Source organism: Coregonus clupeaformis, chromosome 11, assembly GCF_020615455.1.
Source record: "Coregonus clupeaformis isolate EN_2021a chromosome 11, ASM2061545v1, whole genome shotgun sequence".
NCBI classification, from domain to species: domain Eukaryota; kingdom Metazoa; phylum Chordata; class Actinopteri; order Salmoniformes; family Salmonidae; genus Coregonus; species Coregonus clupeaformis.
The window spans coordinates 48,676,081-48,695,592 of record NC_059202.1 but is presented as its reverse complement, the minus strand read 5'-3'; the positions used below and the strand labels follow the sequence as shown (position 1 = coordinate 48,695,592).

At 41.2% G+C, this 19,512-nt stretch overlaps 1 protein-coding gene across 5 annotated transcripts in view; it reads right to left on the bottom strand.

Moving 5' to 3' along the window:
* The window catches only part of LOC121577044 (anoctamin-1), a 72,653-nt gene extending 53,346 nt beyond the window's left edge, over positions 1 to 19,307 (bottom strand). For 3 of the 5 annotated variants that reach the window (XM_041890748.2, XM_041890751.2, XM_041890750.2), the window contains exons 1-2: positions 6,391 to 6,544; positions 3,877 to 4,224 (exon numbers count right to left, since the gene is read on the bottom strand). In XM_041890748.2, the coding sequence (XP_041746682.2) occupies positions 3,877 to 4,224; positions 6,391 to 6,504 (462 nt within the window). In that variant the 5' untranslated portion in view covers positions 6,505 to 6,544. Of the gene's footprint in view, positions 1 to 3,876; positions 4,225 to 6,390; positions 6,545 to 10,010; positions 10,193 to 19,149 lie in introns of those variants that run through there. The other 2 variants (XM_041890749.2, XM_041890752.2) reach the window with 1 other exon arrangement.
* Between the last annotated feature and the right edge of the window lie 205 nt (positions 19,308 to 19,512).

The following is a 19,512-nucleotide window of genomic DNA, read 5'->3' as shown; positions in this document are numbered from 1 at the left end:
CTTTCTATACAAGACCAACAGTACATGATATGAAGGCATAGATAAACATCAGAGGTAAAAAGGCAACCAAATGAAAGAATTAAAGAAATGCATGCATTTATCTCGTGTCATTAAGGAAAGCAATACATTCATCTGGATGACAGTTGGGTAAACAATAAATGGGACTCTCCAAACAAATCCCTCCTCCTCTATAGTAACTTCAATCAAAACAATGTCTGGGAACGGAAGGCTACTTATGGGAGACACAGAGGGAAAGACACCATGGGAAATCATGAGAGAAACCTGCTACCAGTCTTTAGAAACACATCATCATCATCATTACACAAACAAGAATCTCGATAACGTCAGCATTTTAATCTAGGACTTTCATTATTTCAATTATTTCACCATTATTTATTCAGGTAAGTCAATTAAGAACAAATTGTTATTTACAGTGACGACCTGTCAGTGAGCGAGCGCAGCACGTATAACATACTGTATAATGACAAAAAAGTGAAAAGTAGTACCAACATCAATCTTTTTCCACAGTATGTATGTTCATGAACATCAACACAGGAGGGATTCACTGTGAAGACTTTGATGCTGCTGTCACCCAGCTACCCAGTTACGACCCACAGGATACCATGGTTAGTTAGTTGTTTGTTTACATGGAATCAGTGGTTACTGAGATGCTCATTCACCCACTGATATGGTACAGCCAGAACATCTGTTCCAATGTGCAACTCCTCCTGTGACAAGGCAACCATCACTAGTAGCAGGGGACGGCCTCTAACTTTGATCTCAAATTCTAAACAACCAACCGTAACAGGCTTTCTCCGTTTATATTGTCTCCAATAGAGCTGAGACAAGCATCATTAGTAACAACGCAGAATCATAAAACAAAACACAGTCTCTTACTTTGATCTCAAACTCTGAAACAACCGACTGTCTTAACAGCCCTTTCTCTTCCCTTTCAGAGCCAGCATTTTGTTTTGTTTTTGATATAGATCATCAGTCTTTGTATAACATCTTGTCAAAGTACCTTGGACTTGACGTGCCTCTGTACTGTGCACTGTTTGTCAAACCACAGATGTCACACTATCTAAAACATGAGGAGTGACATTTCCAACAACTCGAGACGTGGTGGAGTCGTTGTTATCAAAAGGCTGTATCTCTGTGAGTATTCGGACCAGAAATGATTTTGGAATGCAACAACTAGTCTGTGAGACTGCATTATGTCTCCTGTTCCCACCATCACATTGCAAAACAAACAGACCCCTCATGGCCAGTCTTGGATCGAAATGTGGTTGTGTACAGATAGGATCTTAATTTGATCACTTTTGTTGCTGAGACTTGCGCCGCAGGAAATGCAGATTCACTGAAAAACTGTACTACACTCTTAGAAAAAATCTAGAACCTAAAAGGGTTTTTCGGCTGTCCCCATAGGTAGAACCCTTTTGGGTCCAGGTAAAACCTTTTTGGGTTCCATGTAGAACCCTTTCCACAGAGGGTTTTACATGGAACCCAAAAGGGATCAACCTGGAACCAAAAATGGTTCTCCATGGAACCAAAAAGAGTTCTCCTATGGGGACAGCCGAAAAACCCTTTTGGAACCCTTTTTTCTAATAGTGTAACACATTTAGAAATATATATATTAGCAGTATTCCACTTTTCATATAGCCTCATTTTGACCAGCTAATAGCCTAACCACCGATCAAGCAACATTATGGACTAAACATTAAAATCCTGTTGCTGCAGGATTCTTTTGCTGCAACAATACAGGTCAAATGAAGATCCTACAACTGACCTTATTAAAGATTTGTGGTGGCTCAATCGTGTGTTTGTACCCTACTTCATTTCTACTAGTTTACTTCGGCCCAGTACCCCTTAACAAGTGATGTGCACTTGACTATAGCCTACTGACTATTTTCTAAAAATATTTCAACAAGTATTGAGTTTAGGCCTGTGGATCTAAAAGACGTCCAATCAGGTATTACCGTATGTAGTCTTGCGCTGCCAGACATTACCCTGTATTCACGTTCAAGGAATCGGAGAAACTTAGAACATTCTGGAGCGGTTGGGGTCAGGTTTAAGTAATGGGTTTCCTAGCGGAAGTTTCCATCACTGTTTCAGTCTCAAACATTCACATCCCATCACCACCTCCGCTTCCTTCCTTCCCACTGCAGTCCCGTCCCAGTCTCCCACTGTTAGATCCACTTAGTGTCTTCTATATACAGACTAGTTTAAGTCAACAGCACTTTAATGATCTATAATACTTAGGGCGCCTGTTTTAATCAACTAACTCCACAATGGACGGTCGATGAGAGAAAATGATAAACTACCTAAACATGACTCCCCTCTCTCCTCTCCTCTCCACTAACATGATAAGACAGAGATTATTCAGTATGTTTTCCCCCACAGAGAACACAAACAGTTTGATGTAATAACCGCAGTAACCATGAGGGAAAAGCTTCAGTAATAAAATGGTGGCTTGAATGCAATTTGGGGACAAAGTGGAAATTATAACCGGATGGTTTATACATTAATCACAATTAATCTTAGCACCCAGAACCAAATATCTTGTGTACACTGTCTGTCACAAAGTCCCAAAGAACACTTGACATACGTCTTTTTTTCCTCACACACTTAATTTAATGAAAGCAATAGGACATCAAGCTTGTGAAAAATGTGCCCTTTGTAAGTGTGAGAGTGTGTGAGAGTGTGTGTGGGTGTGTGAGAGTGTATGTTGTTCTTGGAGAGAACAGTCAAGGTATTCTGTGTGATCTTCTAGCTGGCATTGCCACATTGCTTGCCTGGAGTGTGTGTGTGTGTGCGTGCATGGGAATGGTGTGATCCTTCCACAGGGCCATCCCTGCCCTGTCCTGCCCTGTCCTGTCTGGGTAAAGAGATCCACCATGGCAGCTGTCATCTTGCCATCATCAGCACTCAGACCAACTTGATAGTCTCAGATTACTGGACTCTGTATTTGAGATTGCAGTTGGTCAACACACCACTGAAGACTATCACTAGAAGTGCACAGGCTTTTCCCTTTTCATTCACTCTCATGACATCTAGTCCAAAAAGTTGATTTGATGGCTGCCCTCCTTTTATATGAGAGTTGAATCTTGATCCTGATTAGTGATTTTGAATTCAAAATGCATTGGCTTTGAATGGGCTCCCGAGTGGCGCAACGGTCTAAGGCACTGCATCTCAGTGTTTGAGGCGTCACTACAGACCCCCTGGTTCGATTCCAGGCTGTATCACCAGCGGCCGTGATTGGGAGTCCCATAGGGCGGTGCACAATTGGCCCAGCGTTGTCCGGGTTTGGCTGGTGTAGGCCGTCATTGTAAATGAATTTGTTCTTAACTGACTTGCCTAGTTTAAAAAATGAAGAAAAATCACATTGAAATGACTGATGTAATGTTGAAAGGATTTTGAAGTCTATCATGGCATTTTCAAAGACACCCAAACATTGTCAGGTGTGAGAAACAGAACCCTCTTCAGAAAACAGACTAATGATGCGGTTGGTTCTGTGATATGGTTCTAAATAAATCCAACAAACAAACAAACCAATGACAGCAGCAAGGTTACCCTGGTTACCCTAGTCCCGTTAGCCCTCTATAGGCCGGTTCCAGCTGGTGCTGTGCCAAACTACAATGTATCTTTTGTGTACTGTTGCATGGTGGGGACACCAGGCAAACTGGCTGACCTAAGCCCACAGACAAAAATAACAAGGACTCTAGATGGGCAGCGGTGTTGTGTGGAATGCTCTGCCCTAAGCTAACGCGTGGCTAACACTAGCTAACGCTAGACCTGGCTGGACATAGCTGATAATATCGGGTGGGTTTGGGGCTGTCGAAAACAACAGAACAGAGAAGCCATAGAGAAGCAACTCACATCCTCATCCTTCTCCAGCTCCAGGCCCATATCCCTCAGGTTGCCCTCAAACTCTTCCCGGCGGAAGCGCTTGTCGTCCTCGTGGTAGTCCATGCTGTGGTCCTGAGAGGCCACCTCACGGTCACCTCTGGACTGCGGGGGCGGTGGTCGTCCCAGCCTGGCCGTCCCGCGGCGGAGGCTCCGTGTGAAGGCGTTGTCGGTGAAGCGGGAGGACTGTCGGTTAGAGCGGGAGCTGCTGGGCTTTTTGATGTGGTAGGTGAGGATGTAGTCCACCCGCCTCTCTCCATCCTGGAAGTACAGGCCGTGCTGGCATCCGGTGTTCTCCTCAGGTGTCAGGGAGTTCAGGAGCTGGGGAGAGAGGGGATGGCTGTGCATTAGAGAAGGCTCGCTACCTAGCTGGACCATGTACATGTGTGTATGTGTATGTGTGTGTGCTGTGGAGCTTTTGCCATTCAAATGGTTAGTGAGCCAGTTAGACTACAGGGGTCAAGTTGGGAGAGGCACCTAGACCCAATGGGGTTCCTGTGGAATTCTGGTTCCCCTTGGGAGAAGTGACCACTCAGTGACTTTAAACCTGAATGCTGAGAATTATTTAGTAAACTACAAGTTATTTTTATATCCAACAAAGGGCTTGTGTTGCTACTCTGTATGCGTGTGTACAAACAATGAACCAAAAATACCTGATTCTTTATTTTATGATATATCATTCATTTATATGAATGGCGTCTATAGGTATGATATTATAATCTCTTATTGTACAAACTTCAATAGGCATTGCTGAACATACAGTATAGAATCATAAAAATCATAAAACAAATGTTAATCAAATCTTGAAAAAATATAAATTTGACAGGATTGTAATATGCCAGATTTCTCATTTACTGTCTGCCTGCAAACCAGTATAGATTAAATCATTTCCGACAAACTGAAATCTAGTCTGTAATGTTTTAGTACAGTATGTTTATTATGTTACCATATCTTGATCTTTCGATTTTTTGATATACAGTAGATCATCAAAATTCCTGTGATTTCTGAACTCTTTCTAAGTTTGCTATACATCCACTTGAATATTTGTGTCACACTTCTAACTAGATTCATGATCTGGTTATAGTCGGGTATTTCCATGGAGTTTTCAGAGGGATAGGCTAGTCGACAACCGCTATCGGACATGAAGCTTGTTTGACCAGGAAAGTTTGGGTGACTCCAAAACTCATTGCTTATTCCTGACCTGGTGGCATTTTATTGTAGCAATAGTCAATATTATCATTAGAGACATCCAACAGTCTCATCTCTCAAAAATCAATAACTATTAAAAGACATAAAAGCCTTTTGTTTTCATAAGTGGTAGACTGATGAAGAATGCACATACCGGGTTTTATGTGCGCCACTTTCAATGTAGTATTATTTAGCTAAAAGGCAGTTGCATGAGGCACCTTCAAGACCCCTTGAACTATCTTATTTCAGGTAAGAGTTCCAAAATGGTTGATGATCGCTTGTGTGTGCGTAGACATGTTGCTGTTTGGGTGCACACAAGACTACATGCTGGACATATACTCTTGACATTTAAAGTTATGTTTTTGGTAAACATAGCTGACTGACTGTGATCTTTAGAGGTCTGGATTGGTCGGGTCCAGCTAACTACAAGCTGCTGTCCACAGTGTCCAGGCCATTGACCATATCAACATACTTCAAATTGTATGACATCAGTTGTAATAATATATTCCAATATTCCTGCAGACTATTTTAATAGCACTGACTGACCCAACTGATTTTCTATTTTTAATCACAATATGTAAAAAGTGGATTGTGGCCCGCCCCACATACACGTCATACAATTATTGTGACCTAATTTGACAATTATACACAATTCCACATTCTACCCTCACATGATGGCGATGAAAATCATAGACACTGTTCCATTTGTACCACTGGTTGAGAAGGTAAAACTAGAAACACATGGTCACAGACAGCAAGATGATAAGGGAGTTGAAAAAGAGTAATGAGTGGTGATGTTATTGGGTGTATACATTTCACTCATTTCACACACACCCCTCTCTAGTACAAGTCTTCACAGAGCTTCATGTGTAATGGGGAACAGGACCAACATTAAAACGTGTTAGGCGTGTACGGTAGATACTTGTTCTGTAATTAGGTTACAAGATCATTTTCTCTCTGCAAGCTGTCAAACCAGGTCAAGCCATTTCTCAACTATATTGAGATTAAAAAAAAATCCTAGCACAAAAGCTACTAAAAAAGGATTACAACATGAGTAATGTATTCATTACTTAACAAAGTTGAAGTGGAAACTACATTTCCACAAAACAAACATACAACTGACTTCCACCTACAGTGTTATTTTCCAACAAATCAAAGTTTATAATTTATCGTCACTTTAAAAACCAAATATCAAACTATAACAAAGCAGAGATAGTTAGTTTCAGTTTCTACTGAAGTACTAGTATGTTAACACGTGATGAAAATCCACACATACTGTATCTTTGTCATTCCACTCACTTGAAATTTGCCATGAAAAACCACATCCTTTAAGAAGTGCCTGGGCTTGCTAGCTGTGGCTGCTGCGCTATGTAGCAGCGAAGTCCCTGAGCTCTCTGGTGTTTCTCCTGCCATCTTCCCATCACTAGGCGAGCGCTGCCGCTGACTACTGCTATTAAACAGAGCTCTCTCTCTTTCCCTCTCTCTCTCTTTCTCTCTCCAGCTCTCTCTGTCACCGTCCACAGGGGTGAACCAAGCCCAAAGTCTCTCTGCTACAAAACCCACTACTTGTTACTTGAGAAGAGTCTGAGACGCCAAGGAGCTAATATTAGCCTTGATCTGAACGCGACAAGGTGCCCTCTCCTATCGCAATCCCTCATTACATATAAAAGCCATAGCAGATATTCAGCATCTTTTTCAGGGGCTGCTAATCATTCGGAGGTCAAGGTTAAGCTGCGATACATTTAATTATAAACTGGGTGGTTCGAACCCTGAATACTGATTGGCTGACAGCCGTATGACAAAACATGTCTTTTTATTGCTCTAATTACGTTGGTAACCAGTTTATAATAGCAATAAGGCACCTTTGGGGTTTGGGATAAATGGCCAATATACCACGGCTAAGGTCTGTAAGCAGGCACTCCGCGTTGCGTCGTGCGTAAGAAGAGTCCTTAGCCGTGGTATATTGGCCATATACCACACCCACTCTGGCCTTATTGCTTAATTAGAACGTAAACATTGGCCCAATCCAGAGGTGAAACCACAGGTCCCAGAGTGGTTTGGTAGAAAAACAACTCTGGGCCCGTAGTTTTTCCTGATCTGGTAACCTAACCAGGTAAAACGGACCTTTACGGTATGACGTGATTAATCTATTGTAAAAAGCTTTAATATGGGCTATGAGGCTATGATGGGACCAGAGTTTTTCTACTCAGGTTGTTGTTGTTTTTTTATCCTGGAAAAACTCCTAGCCTTGGGGAGGATGAAAACCCTGTCAAACAGCAGCAACCTTGTACTTGTTCATATTAATTATATATTTTTAAAAGGACTAGGGGTGGTTCCTATACAGAAACACAGAGCAACATGATAAGACAATAAAACTCACAGGGCTGAGCTTGCTTTATGCAGCTTTGCATTGCCTAGTCCTGCCCTATGTTAGCTATTGTGTTTATTGAATCATTCCAGTTAATTATTTTCTATTGAAAAAGTCTAGGTAGCCTAGTCAGCCCAAGTTTGAATATAAAACAAATTTGATCCCATACACATTTTTCACAATATATATACACAGCGTTACCGCTTCGTGTTAGCAGCCTACAGTTGATCAGACATTTTTTCTTGTTTCCTTGAAATACAGCATGTCAGATCGCTAATGTTTAGGTGTTTAGGCTGCTACATTTATGGAAGCGTTTTTGCTTGTGTCTGTCTGAGTGATGTGTTATCATGCTTGCTAAATAAATACCGGAGGAAAGTGGAGAGCGCGCATGACCTGCGATTTCCGTGAATCTGATTGGTCAAGTAATTGGTCAAGACACACAAAGAGCCTGCAGCAGCACTCTGATGTGAAGGACAAAGAAATTCTTCGCAAGTTGACAAATCATGAGGCAAATCGGTCAAAAAACAGCACTTTGCCCCTCTTTTTATTGCTTTGCGTCAATATATTTTATTAACGTAAATCAAAAGTGGTGTGATGCTGCCACGCCTGATTGAAAAGTGCTGTGGCAAATGCCACCTCGCCACACGTTTTCCGGCGGCCCTTGCCCAACCAGTACAAACATTCCCCTGAGAGGGTCCTCAGTGACATAATTTCTCATCGCAACACAGAGATGGAGCACCACTTCAGATGAAGCACTGGATACACAGTATTGAAGAAGAGGGAATTAAACACTTAGGGGCCATACTCGTCAACATTAGAAAAATATTAAGCATCAGCCAATTAAAATCATTGACGTAGTGTCACGTGATAGAACGCTACATTGTAGCTGGTCCCATCAGATACCCTGGCACATGTTAGCCCTATGATAACCTCACCAGGTGATAGTGAATATTTCCTGTAACAAATTCCTCATCATCCTATCAAAGATATTACATTTTTTCTCCACAAACCAATGGCATTTCTTAAAATAGGTCAACTCGGCCACCAGAGGGATACATGTAAACCTCCAAATATAAATTCAACCTTCATAAAATTCTTTAGCCAGCCTTTCCCAAATGGCTTGTTACGGAACTGTTCCCTGTCTACATAAACCAAAAATATCCAACACATAGCAGACATCGGTTCACATTATACAGTATCAGTCAGTCCAGTCAGTCCAGTCCAAACTCTTGTCATGGTGTTGAGTGGTACCTATGCAGACAGAGGAGAAAAATCTGTAATAATAGGAACATTTATTTAGCTAAGACAGACATCTCCTGACTTGCCATACGTACATCTGTGACATACAACGATTGACAGATAAAGTCGGTTAATGAAAAGGCCATCAAGACAAAAGGAAACAACCATTTCTGTATGGACCTCGCTTTGTGCACAGGGGCATTGTCATGCTGAAACAGGAAAGGAAATTCCCAAAACTGTTGCCACAAAGTTGGAAGCGTTAAGATTTCCCTTCACTGGAACTAAGGGGCCTAGCCCGAACCATGAAAAACAGCCCCAAACCATTATTCCTCCTCCACCACACGTTACAGTTGGCACTATGCATTGGGGCAGGTAGCGTTCTCCTGGCATCCGCCAAACCCAGATTTGTCCGTCGGACTGCCAGATGGTGAAGCATGATTCATCACTCCAGAGAATGCGTTTCCACTGCTCCAGAGTCCAATGGCGGCGAGATTTACACCACTCCAGCCGACACTTGGCATTGCGCATGGTGATCTTAGGCTTGTGTGTGCGGCTGCTCGGCCATGGAAACCCATTTCATGAAGCTCCCGACTAACAGTTCTTGTGCTGACGTTGCTTCCAGAGGCAGTTTGGAACTCTGTGGTGAGAGTTGCAACCGAGGACAGACGATTTTTACGCGCTACGCGCTTCAGCACTCAGCTGTCTCGTTCAGCAAGCTACCACTTCGCGGCTGAGCCGTTGTTGCTACTAGACGTTTCCACTTCACAATAACAGCACTTACAGTTGACCGGGCAGCTCTAGCAGAGCAGAAATTTGACAAACTGACTTGACGGAAAGGTGGCATCCTATGACGGTGCCACGTTGAAAGTCACTGAGTCCTTGAGTAACACCATTCTACTGCCAATGTTTGTCTATGGAGATTGCATGGCTGTGTGCACGGTTTTAAACACCTGTCAGCAACGGGTATGGCTGAAATAGCCGAATCCACTCATTTGAAGGGGTGTCCACATAGTTTTGTATATATATTGTACAACAATTGACAGATAAAGTCAGTTAATGAAAAGGCCATCAAGATCAAAGGAAACAAACAATGCAGGAATGAGGTATCCCCATTATATCCCCACTGTGATCTAAACTTGTGATCGGGCAAACCAACCATTTAGTCTTGCAAGGGTATTTTCCACTGTCAACACTAGTTGTACTGTGCTGGACATTCTTTCCAGGAATCACATGCTTCACATGCTGCTATGTGCTAGCTACTATGTGCTGTGGACTTTGATTTGCCAGTTGCTGAAAAGTAAAGGTGACTTACTATGGAATCCGGCTGGACATAGCCTATGTCTTCGATGCCCTTGATATTGATGATATCCACCTCTTTATCTTTGCCAGGGATGTGGGTGGACCTCTCATTTTTCTCCATGGCTTCCCCAGACTGCTGGCCAGTATCTTGGGGCTCTCCAGACGGGTCCGGGTCCTGGGTCAGGTGAGCTTTACCTGGGGAGACAAACAGCAAGGAGCACCTCTTAAGTCTCACCACGTAAGTTCTGGGTTGGTTGTAATGTACCATAGATGATGAATAAGATATTCTGTAGGGTATAAAATAAGCCTATATGAGTTCAAATGTATAGGTGCATATAATGTAGAGTATGCCTCCATGATATGTTTCCGGTGCTAAAATTGTATATCTTAAACTTGCGGTGCCTGAGGTCTCTCTTCCATTTTACGAAGCCAATTAGATAACCGTGTCCAAACTATACAGGGAATTATGTGGTATGGTCCCTCTAAACCATTGGGCCACACTCAGCTTGCATGGGGGATGTAGGACGACTACAAAAGGTTATCAAGAGTTTCTGGTTTCAGGCCTTATGGATCAAAATAGCTGACGTGAGTAAATCAACATTGATACCTGGTAATAAATGTGGTTAAATGTCCCTTCAATGGAGCAGACTGCAAAGTGTCATGTGAAAAGAATACATTTCCCACAGACTGCAAAGTCCTATATGAAAATATTACATAATGCATATTTAGTTTTATTGTATTTCTTTCTAGTACAAATCACTGGAAATTGAAATGTTGCTGTCAAACTAAGGTTGGCCTAATTTATTACTGCATGAGAGAGTAGGATGATACATTTAGGCAACCTTTATGCATTCCATCTAGTTCAGGGCCATGTTTCAAAGCTACAACTTGTAATGTATCATATGCAACACTGACAGCAAGCAACATATGTACTGTACATATAGTGGGCCATATCACAGAAATGATCTAGCTCATGGATGTTTGGCTATATGATTGTTTTTAAGTGTTTTAAACTCAATTTGAGTGGTCCACAATGTGGTTTTAAAAAAATCTTTATTTTGTATTACTTTATAATTGTGGAGTGACAATTAAATAAATTGTTCTAACTCTAACTAACTGGATGTGCATATCAAATAATGAAATACTGGCAAAATAATATAAAATAACAAATTCTGGGAAAACAATCATTACCTTTAAGAAAGCCTTTTCATCCACTTTTGTGTAATTCCTATGCATAATAATCTATGCAATAACAAAACGGTTATACAAGTGTAAAGTGCTATTGTTTGTTTTTCATGGTCATCCATAACTAAAGCATCCAAAAGCAACATTTATATCTGTGAAATCATCCCTCTTGATCTCCTGCTAGCTGCCCAGGCAGGCCCAGGTCCGACTCAGATGACATCTGAGAGTTTGCAGCTGAGAGTTGTTTATTTTTCAGACATACTGCACTATGTGAATTGGCCCTTGGACTCTGTTGACCCTCACCCGGATGGTGCTTTTCCTCCACTCAAAGGGAAGATGTGCGTGCATCTTCACTAACATAAGCTACTGTCCAGCTGATCTCCATCAAGTCCCTGACTATCTCTGACTCGGGGCTCACTTCTCTGCAACATGAATTATCTGTTAGCTTCAAAACATTTCCACCCAGTTGTGTGTTTGGCAGTTTAAATAAACAGACCCGAGGATTAGAAGGAGTCTCATTGGTTAAAAGAAAAAGAGTGAAGAGGAAAATAAAAAATGAAAAAAAAATGACTTCCTCTCGTTCTAATATTAGAATGGTCTCTGTGGAATTTGGACATGCTACACTTCAATTCATATCAAGTTGACCATAGGTCATCCTTTCTACACAGGATACTACAAAATTGTTGAATAAAAGAGAAACCAAAGTTCTGTGAATTCACAATTTGTGTTCAATAACCTAATGAAAATGAAATACATTTAATATTACATTTATAAATCAGAATAAAGGAGACATAATGATAACCATAATGGGTCCACAAACACACACACACATCTAAAGTCCTATAGATTGTGTCCAAGTGAACTTAATAAATGGATAAATATTGCTAAATGTTGGTTTTGTTATGATAATGTAATGATGTTATATTAAACATTACTTTACATAAACAATGGACTACATTGACAAATATTAGTACTAATAACATGTGTAAATTCATTGTCATCATTAATTCTTACTATTTCCTTTGTTGTTGTGTCCAGTCCCATTCTCATCCATGTTCTTCCTGAACTCTAAGAACTACAGTATCTCTTCAACTCTAACTGAAACACTCAACTCTAAACTAAAGTTCTAAATCCCAGTCCTAAAAGAAAAGGCTAGTCCTAAAAGAATGCCAGATTTCTGTTTTACCTGCTTCTTAAAAGTTTGACACTAACTTATTCAGAGTTTATAAAAGGTTATCCATAAAAATTAAATTTAAAAAACATGCTTATTCAGCAGAAAACAGTAGTTTCTTAACAGAGTTGCATTGTTAGATCTCCCAGACCAGACCAAACCCGATGGTACTCCAATTAGAACAACCTTGCAAAGTCAACGGATCACAACAATCTCTCTGGACACAGACAGTACTAGACACAGAATCAGGTTCATCCTGGGCTATTGGGGTAAACAAATATGTTTTATGCATATATTCGTTAGTAAAGCAGGTGTTGACCAAGGGCCAAAGCCTAACCAGTCCTGAGGTCAATGCTCGTGACTTGTGACTCTTCCAGTTTGACAAACATATGAAGAGTTTAGTTCCAAAACGCTATATCCACCAATTTTTCACATTTGTCTTTTTTCATCAGAAATTATTGCTCATGGGTACCTTCATGTGGGTTTAAAATATTAGTGTTCTCAGATGTTTAATTCATATATTTTAGATGTGTATTAAAATGGGTTTTGTTGCAAAACACTATGTTCATATTCTGTATATTTGACTGTGATACAGTATGTGGTTGTCTCACCTAGCTATTTTAAGATTAATGCATTAACTGTAAGTCATTCTGGATAAGAACATCTGCTAAATGACAAAAATGTCAAATGTAGATAATTTACATACAGATCTCATATTACTGTATTTATTAATGTACATTTTGTAAATAAAATATTGATGTCACAAATGTAGCATTTGCACAATACTTTATTTAAAATGAGGATTATTTATTACATTCTACTGTGTAAAACCTAGCAGTACAACTTATTCCTCTGAGAGTGAAGCAGATATATTGTGTTTTGCAACAAAACATGATTATTTGTCTCTCTGAAATGAAACCATCAATAGATAGATTTCAAACAAATACATGTCTGTAATTCAACAACCCCATACCATGGTTAAATGGTGAAAAGACACACCAATCTCTTTTATAAGTTCTTTAAACAATATTTCTGACATGTTTTGGGAATGAAATTAATTCTTAATATGCACACTCTGCTAAACTGAGAAACTATCTGACCTAGTGGTCCTCTGTAGCTCAGCTGGTAGAGCACGGCGCTTATAACGCCAAGGTAGTGGGTTCGATCCCCGGGACCTCCCATACGTAAAAAATGTATGCACGCATGACTGTAAGTTGCTTTGGATAAAAGTGTCTGCTAAATGGCATATATTATATATTGATTGGTCACATCTGAAATCCGGCTACCTGAAGGCACTTTAATAAATGCAGAAAATCGCCAATCAAAATATCTGTTCTACCACAGCGACCATGTTATTTTTGTTCAGACATATAAAGTTTGTATGTGAAAACTATTTCTAAGACGCATACATTCAGTTGTTCCGAACTTCACTTGAGCTAAAGAGGGCAGCTCACTCGGCTGGTTCTAGCACGTGCGCAGATCAAATAAACTGCTGGAACGACAATTACGGTGTTTACATGTCCTAATAATTCGAAAGATTGCTCAGAAATCCAGATGTTTAAATCGGCGTATGCTTACTTCGATTTTGACCTTACATCGATTAAGGTAAGCAGAGTACGGTGTTTACGTGACTATTGCATTATCTGACTACTGACATAATCAGTTTAATATCAAATTATTTCTGTGCATGTAAACATACTCAGTGTAGCCTACCCTTCATCTCTAACTGGTACAGCCAGGAGAGCCTGGTTCCTCTCTAGGTCTTCCTTCTAGAAATTTGTTGGGGTCTATGTTACTGTAAAAGCACTTTGTGACAACTGCTGATTCCAAAAGGGTTTATAAATTTGATTGACTGATTGATTGATTCAATGGGACTGCATAGGTCATAGGACAACATTGCAAGTGAAAGTGACCACAGTGTGTTGACACTACAAGGACACTGTCTTTCATCACACATCCCAAAAAGCATCTGCCACATGACGGTCCCCAAGGCAGGGAGTGGAAGGGTGGTGTAGCAACGAATCCTTCTAGAGACCCTGAGCTAATGACATTGCATTGATGTGTGTAAACACATAGTAATTCCAAAGCAGATATTGAGTTAAAGATGCAGTCTCTAACCTATGTATCATTTCATCCAGTAGTTTTGAAATTGGTGCTCACAAGCCAAAACGGGTCCCTGTTTTTTGATTACTATGTCATCCATTTCATGTGATATGTTACAAATTTAGCAATTTATATGATATCACCCTAGACTCAATACAATTTGCATGCCGCCCCAACAGTTCCATGGATGACGCAATCGCCATCGCACTGCACACTGCCCTATCCCATCTTGACAAGAGGAATACCTATGTAAGAATGCTGTTTATCGACTACAGCTCAGCCTTCAACACCATAGTGCCCTCCAAGCTCATCACTAAGCTCAGTGCCCTGGGTCCTAACCCCGCCCTGTGCAACTGGGTCCTGGACTTCTTGAAGGGCCGACCCCAGGTGGTGAAGGTAGGCAACAACACCTCCGCTACGCTGATCCTCAACACGGGGACTCCACAAGGGTGCGTGCTCAGCCCCCTCCTGTACTGCCTGTTGACCCATCACTGCGTGGCCACGCGTGTCTCCAACTCAATCATCAAGTTTGCAGATGACAAAAAAGTGGTAGGCCTGATTACCAACAATGACGAGACAGCCTACAGGGAGGAGGAGAGGGACTTCAGGAGACAGCAGAAGGAGCACGCCCCCATCCACATCAACGGGGCCGCAGTGGAGAGGATGAAAAGCTTCACTGAGCAAGAGTGTGGTGAAGAAGGTGCAACAGTGCTTCTTCAACCTCAGGAGACTGAGGAAATTCCGTTTGGCCCCTAAGAACCTCACGAACTTCTACAGATGCACGATTGAGAGCATCCTGTCGGGCTGTATCACTGCCTGGTACGGCAACTGCACCGTCCGCAACCGCTGGGCTCTCAAGAGGGTGGTGCGGTCAGCCCAACGCATCACCGGGGGCACACCGGCTGCCCTCCAGGACATCTACAGCACCCGGTGTCACAGAAAGGCCAAGAAGATCATCAAGGACCTCAGCCTCAGACATTCTCCCAATCCTCTTCTGGATCATCCAAATGCACTCTAGCAAACTTCAGACGGGCCTGGACATGTACTGGCTTAAGCAGGGGGACACGTCTGGCACTGCAGGATTTGAGTCCCTGGCGGCGTAGTGTGTTACTGTTGTTAGGCTTTGTTACTTTGGTCCCAGCTCTCTGCAGGTCATTCACTAGGTCCCCCCGTGTGGTTCTGGGGTTTTTGCTCACCGTTCTTGTGATCATTTTGACCCCACGGGGTGAGATCTGGCGTGGAGCCCCAGTTCAAGGGAGATTATCAGTGGTCTTGAATGTCTTCCATTTCCTAATAATTGCTCCCACAGTTGATTTCTTCAAACCAAGCTGCTTACCTATTGCAGATTCAGTCTTCCCAGCCTGGTGCAGGTCTACAATTTCGTTTCTGGTGTCCTTTGACAGCTCTTTGGTCTTGGCCATAGTGGAGTTTGGAGTGTGACTGTTTGAGGTTGTGGACAGGTGTCTTTTATACTGATAACAAGTTCAAACAGGTGCCATTAATACAGGTAACGAGTGGAGGGCAGAGGAGCCTCTTAAAGAAGAAGTTACAGGTCTGTGAGAGCCAGAAATCTTGCTTGTTTGTAGGTGACCAAATACTTATTTTCCACCATAATTTGCAAATAAATTCATTAAAAATCCTACAATGTGATTTTCTGGATTAGTTGTCTGTCATAGTTGAAGTGCACCTATGATGAAAATTACAGGCCTCTCTCATCTTTTTAAGTGGGAGAACTTGCACAATTGGTGGCTGACTAAATACTTTTTTTCCCCACTGTACATAGTCATTGAACACTGGTCACTTTAATAATGTTTACATACTGTTTTACCCACTTCATATGTATATAATGTATTCTAGGGGTTTGCATTTTACTGTATTTTACTGTAATTGCATGGGATTGGTGCAAGCAGGTTGGCTACCAGGTAATGTGTTTACATATTACAGCATATGAAATATACACTGAGTGTACAAAACATTAAGAACAAGCTCTGATCCCTAATTGTGGTCACTTGTTAAATCCACTTTAAACAGTGTAGATGAAGGGGAGGAGACAGGTTAAAGAAGGATTTTTAAACCTTGAGACAATTGAGACATGGATTGTGTATGTGTGCCATTCAGAGGGTGAATGGGCAAGACAAAATATTTAAGTGTCTTTGAACGGGGTATGGTGGTAGATGCCAGGCGGTTTGCAACGCTGCTGGGTTTTTCACACTCAATAGTTTCCTGTGTGTATCAAGAATGGTCCACCACCCAAAGGACATCTAGCCAACTTGACACAGCTGTGGGAAGCATTGGAGTCAACATGGGCCAGTATCCCTGTGGAACGCTTTCGACACCTTGTAGAGTCCATGCCTCGACAAATTGCAATCAATATTAGGAAGTTGTTCCTACTGTTTTGTACACTCAGTGTATATGAATATTTGGTCTTTAATATCACTTGCACTTCTAGAGGCCTTAACAAAGGCTTCCAAACCTGCAGTGACTACAGGGCAAAACAGACCAAGGACATGGCAAATACTCAACTATTAAAGGTGTGAGGCCTGCTGCCCCTTCAATATGTCCCCTATACATATTTAGTTGTTGGGACACTACTACCACATATCAGTTCAATTGCTTCAGTGTTCTCACTCACGGGTGCAACAAATGTAGCCTCTTACAAGGCACGCCTCAAAATATGCTAATGAGCCAGAAACAACAATACCATGCACTCACTAGTGGTCAAAAGGTTTTTGGAACTCCAAAAACACGGTAGGTTACTGTATTCTGTGGGGTGGAATTACAGTACCATTTGAAATACAGTAGTTCTTTACATAAATGTATACTGTTAAACCAATGTTTCATTGGAATTTAAGGTATCATTTACCAGTTACGCCTAAAATCACCTATTAGTTTTATTGTATAATACCGTAAAAACAACCAGATCTTTTAACAGTGTACCCAGCAGCTGCTGAAAATATTATTCCACTTCACTGCCGCTTCAAGAGGATCTTTACTAAAATGGTCTGAGCTTCATGCGTCTCACCCGACAGCATGAGGTTGGCCCCTGAAACTGAACATTTGAGTCTACTGTATACATAAGCTATTACTGTAAATCAATACATGGATGGGCAACTTTGATGCGGATGGGGGCCACCAAAAATCTGAATTTATCACGAGGGGCCGCAGTTGCTCATATCCACATCGATACCCACCCCTGTCCCCCATTGATAGCAAAACAAAATTGTGGCCCCACTCTTGACAGTCGAGATACATTTTTTTTTTTTTACATTTTAGAGTTAATTTCATGCAATTCTACACATTTTGCCAAAGGGTGGAGAGAAATGTTTGCAGTTTAACTATGATGCCTGCGTGAGACTGACTAACAAAATAATTTGACCAAGATAACAAGTTTAGATAGCTGGCCACTAAACTAACTTAGCAACCTAAAAAATTTTAGCTGACCTGGGCTAATTAACTGACTATCAGTGACTGACTAAACAAAAGAAGGACTGCTGATCCACAACCAAGTTTCGAAATTGCACCTTGTGTATTCTACTATTCTAACTTGCAACAGTAAGTTGAGACCCCACTGAGTTTTTTTTAAAATATATATCCGAGGGCCCATCCCTGAAATGCAGTATGTTAAAGTTATTTTTATAAGAGGCTACCAATTACAGTTAATAATAGTATTTTCCAGCATTTTACCCATAATGCAATGCAAGTTACAGCATTAATTCTGTTAAAACCTATAAGTTATTTTACTGTACGTTCTACAGTGTTTTACTGTTGAAATTACAGAAAAGTCTTAAAGTGTGTAATAACTGAACACGCAATGCATGCAGCATTGACAATATAACCTTCTGACAGCCTTGCACTGTGCACACCGACCTGACTGACAAAGACAGGTGAGGGTTTTGCGACACGGAGTCCTCCTCTCTCACAACATGTTCGTCATACTTCTGGATTAGTTTGTACACCTGACACCATAGAATCGGAATTGGCTTCCACTCCTCGAGCTCGACTGTCACTAAATCATATCCAGACAATAGGAAAGGTAAATGTGGATGTTTTGGTCGCCCTGCCTATCAGGCATTGCTTTAGCCCGAAACAATTAGCTCTGTGTCAGTCCTTTGTAGCTCCTTATTTTAAACTGTCAATGGGATTCCCTAATGTTTGTATGTCATATACTCACATTTTGTACGGATACATACTGAAGCCTAGTTTCATGTCTGTGTCTGTCCAACAAAACTTTTTTAACGCTTGCTCAGACTCAAACATATAACGATTATCTCCTGCTCTCTGCTTGAATTCACTTTCATCTTGCCGAGTCCGACCGTGCAAAGCGCTGCAGGTAAACCAGCTCTCTTTACAGTTCAAGTTAAAGATGCAAGAGACCAAAGTAAATAATAAATTCACAGCATTTTATATCACAATCATAGTTAAAACATTGTATTAATTAACAAAACAATCGAAAAATAGATACACATATGGTTGTATGTTTATTACATCGTTATTAGCATGCAGATTAAATGGTGTTATTGTCCTGCGTCAGAAATTGAGTTGGCATGTATCATTTGGAAATATGCATTTAAACACAAAAAAATAATAGTTTGCTGTGACAATGACTTAGGCTAGCCTAGTCATTGTTTCAACATCCCCACATAGACATACCAACAGAAAAATATGATACAGAGATGTATCAGCAACATTTTACCTGCAATGGATGAAATAAAAAGCCTAAGGATGTCCTGTCCAACCTGCTGAGAAGGTTTACAGGGAACTTAAATCCATAACGACCAGCAAGCAGTCAGCCTCTCCTCGTTGTTCCGAGGACAGTCAGTGCGCACGCTGAGCTCTTGTCAACCCTCCTTCCTCGAGTCGCGCGAAAAGTGTGAGACAGTGGAACATGCATGAACATCTATATCTGAGGCAGTCCCTCTGTTCCCCTGTGCCGTTGACGTATCAACCCAATTTCTAATGGCGTAGAGTAAACCTAATTTAATTTAGGAGCCAAACATGCCCAACTCAATAATTGAATTTGCCAATATATTTACGCAGGCAATATATTTAGGCTATA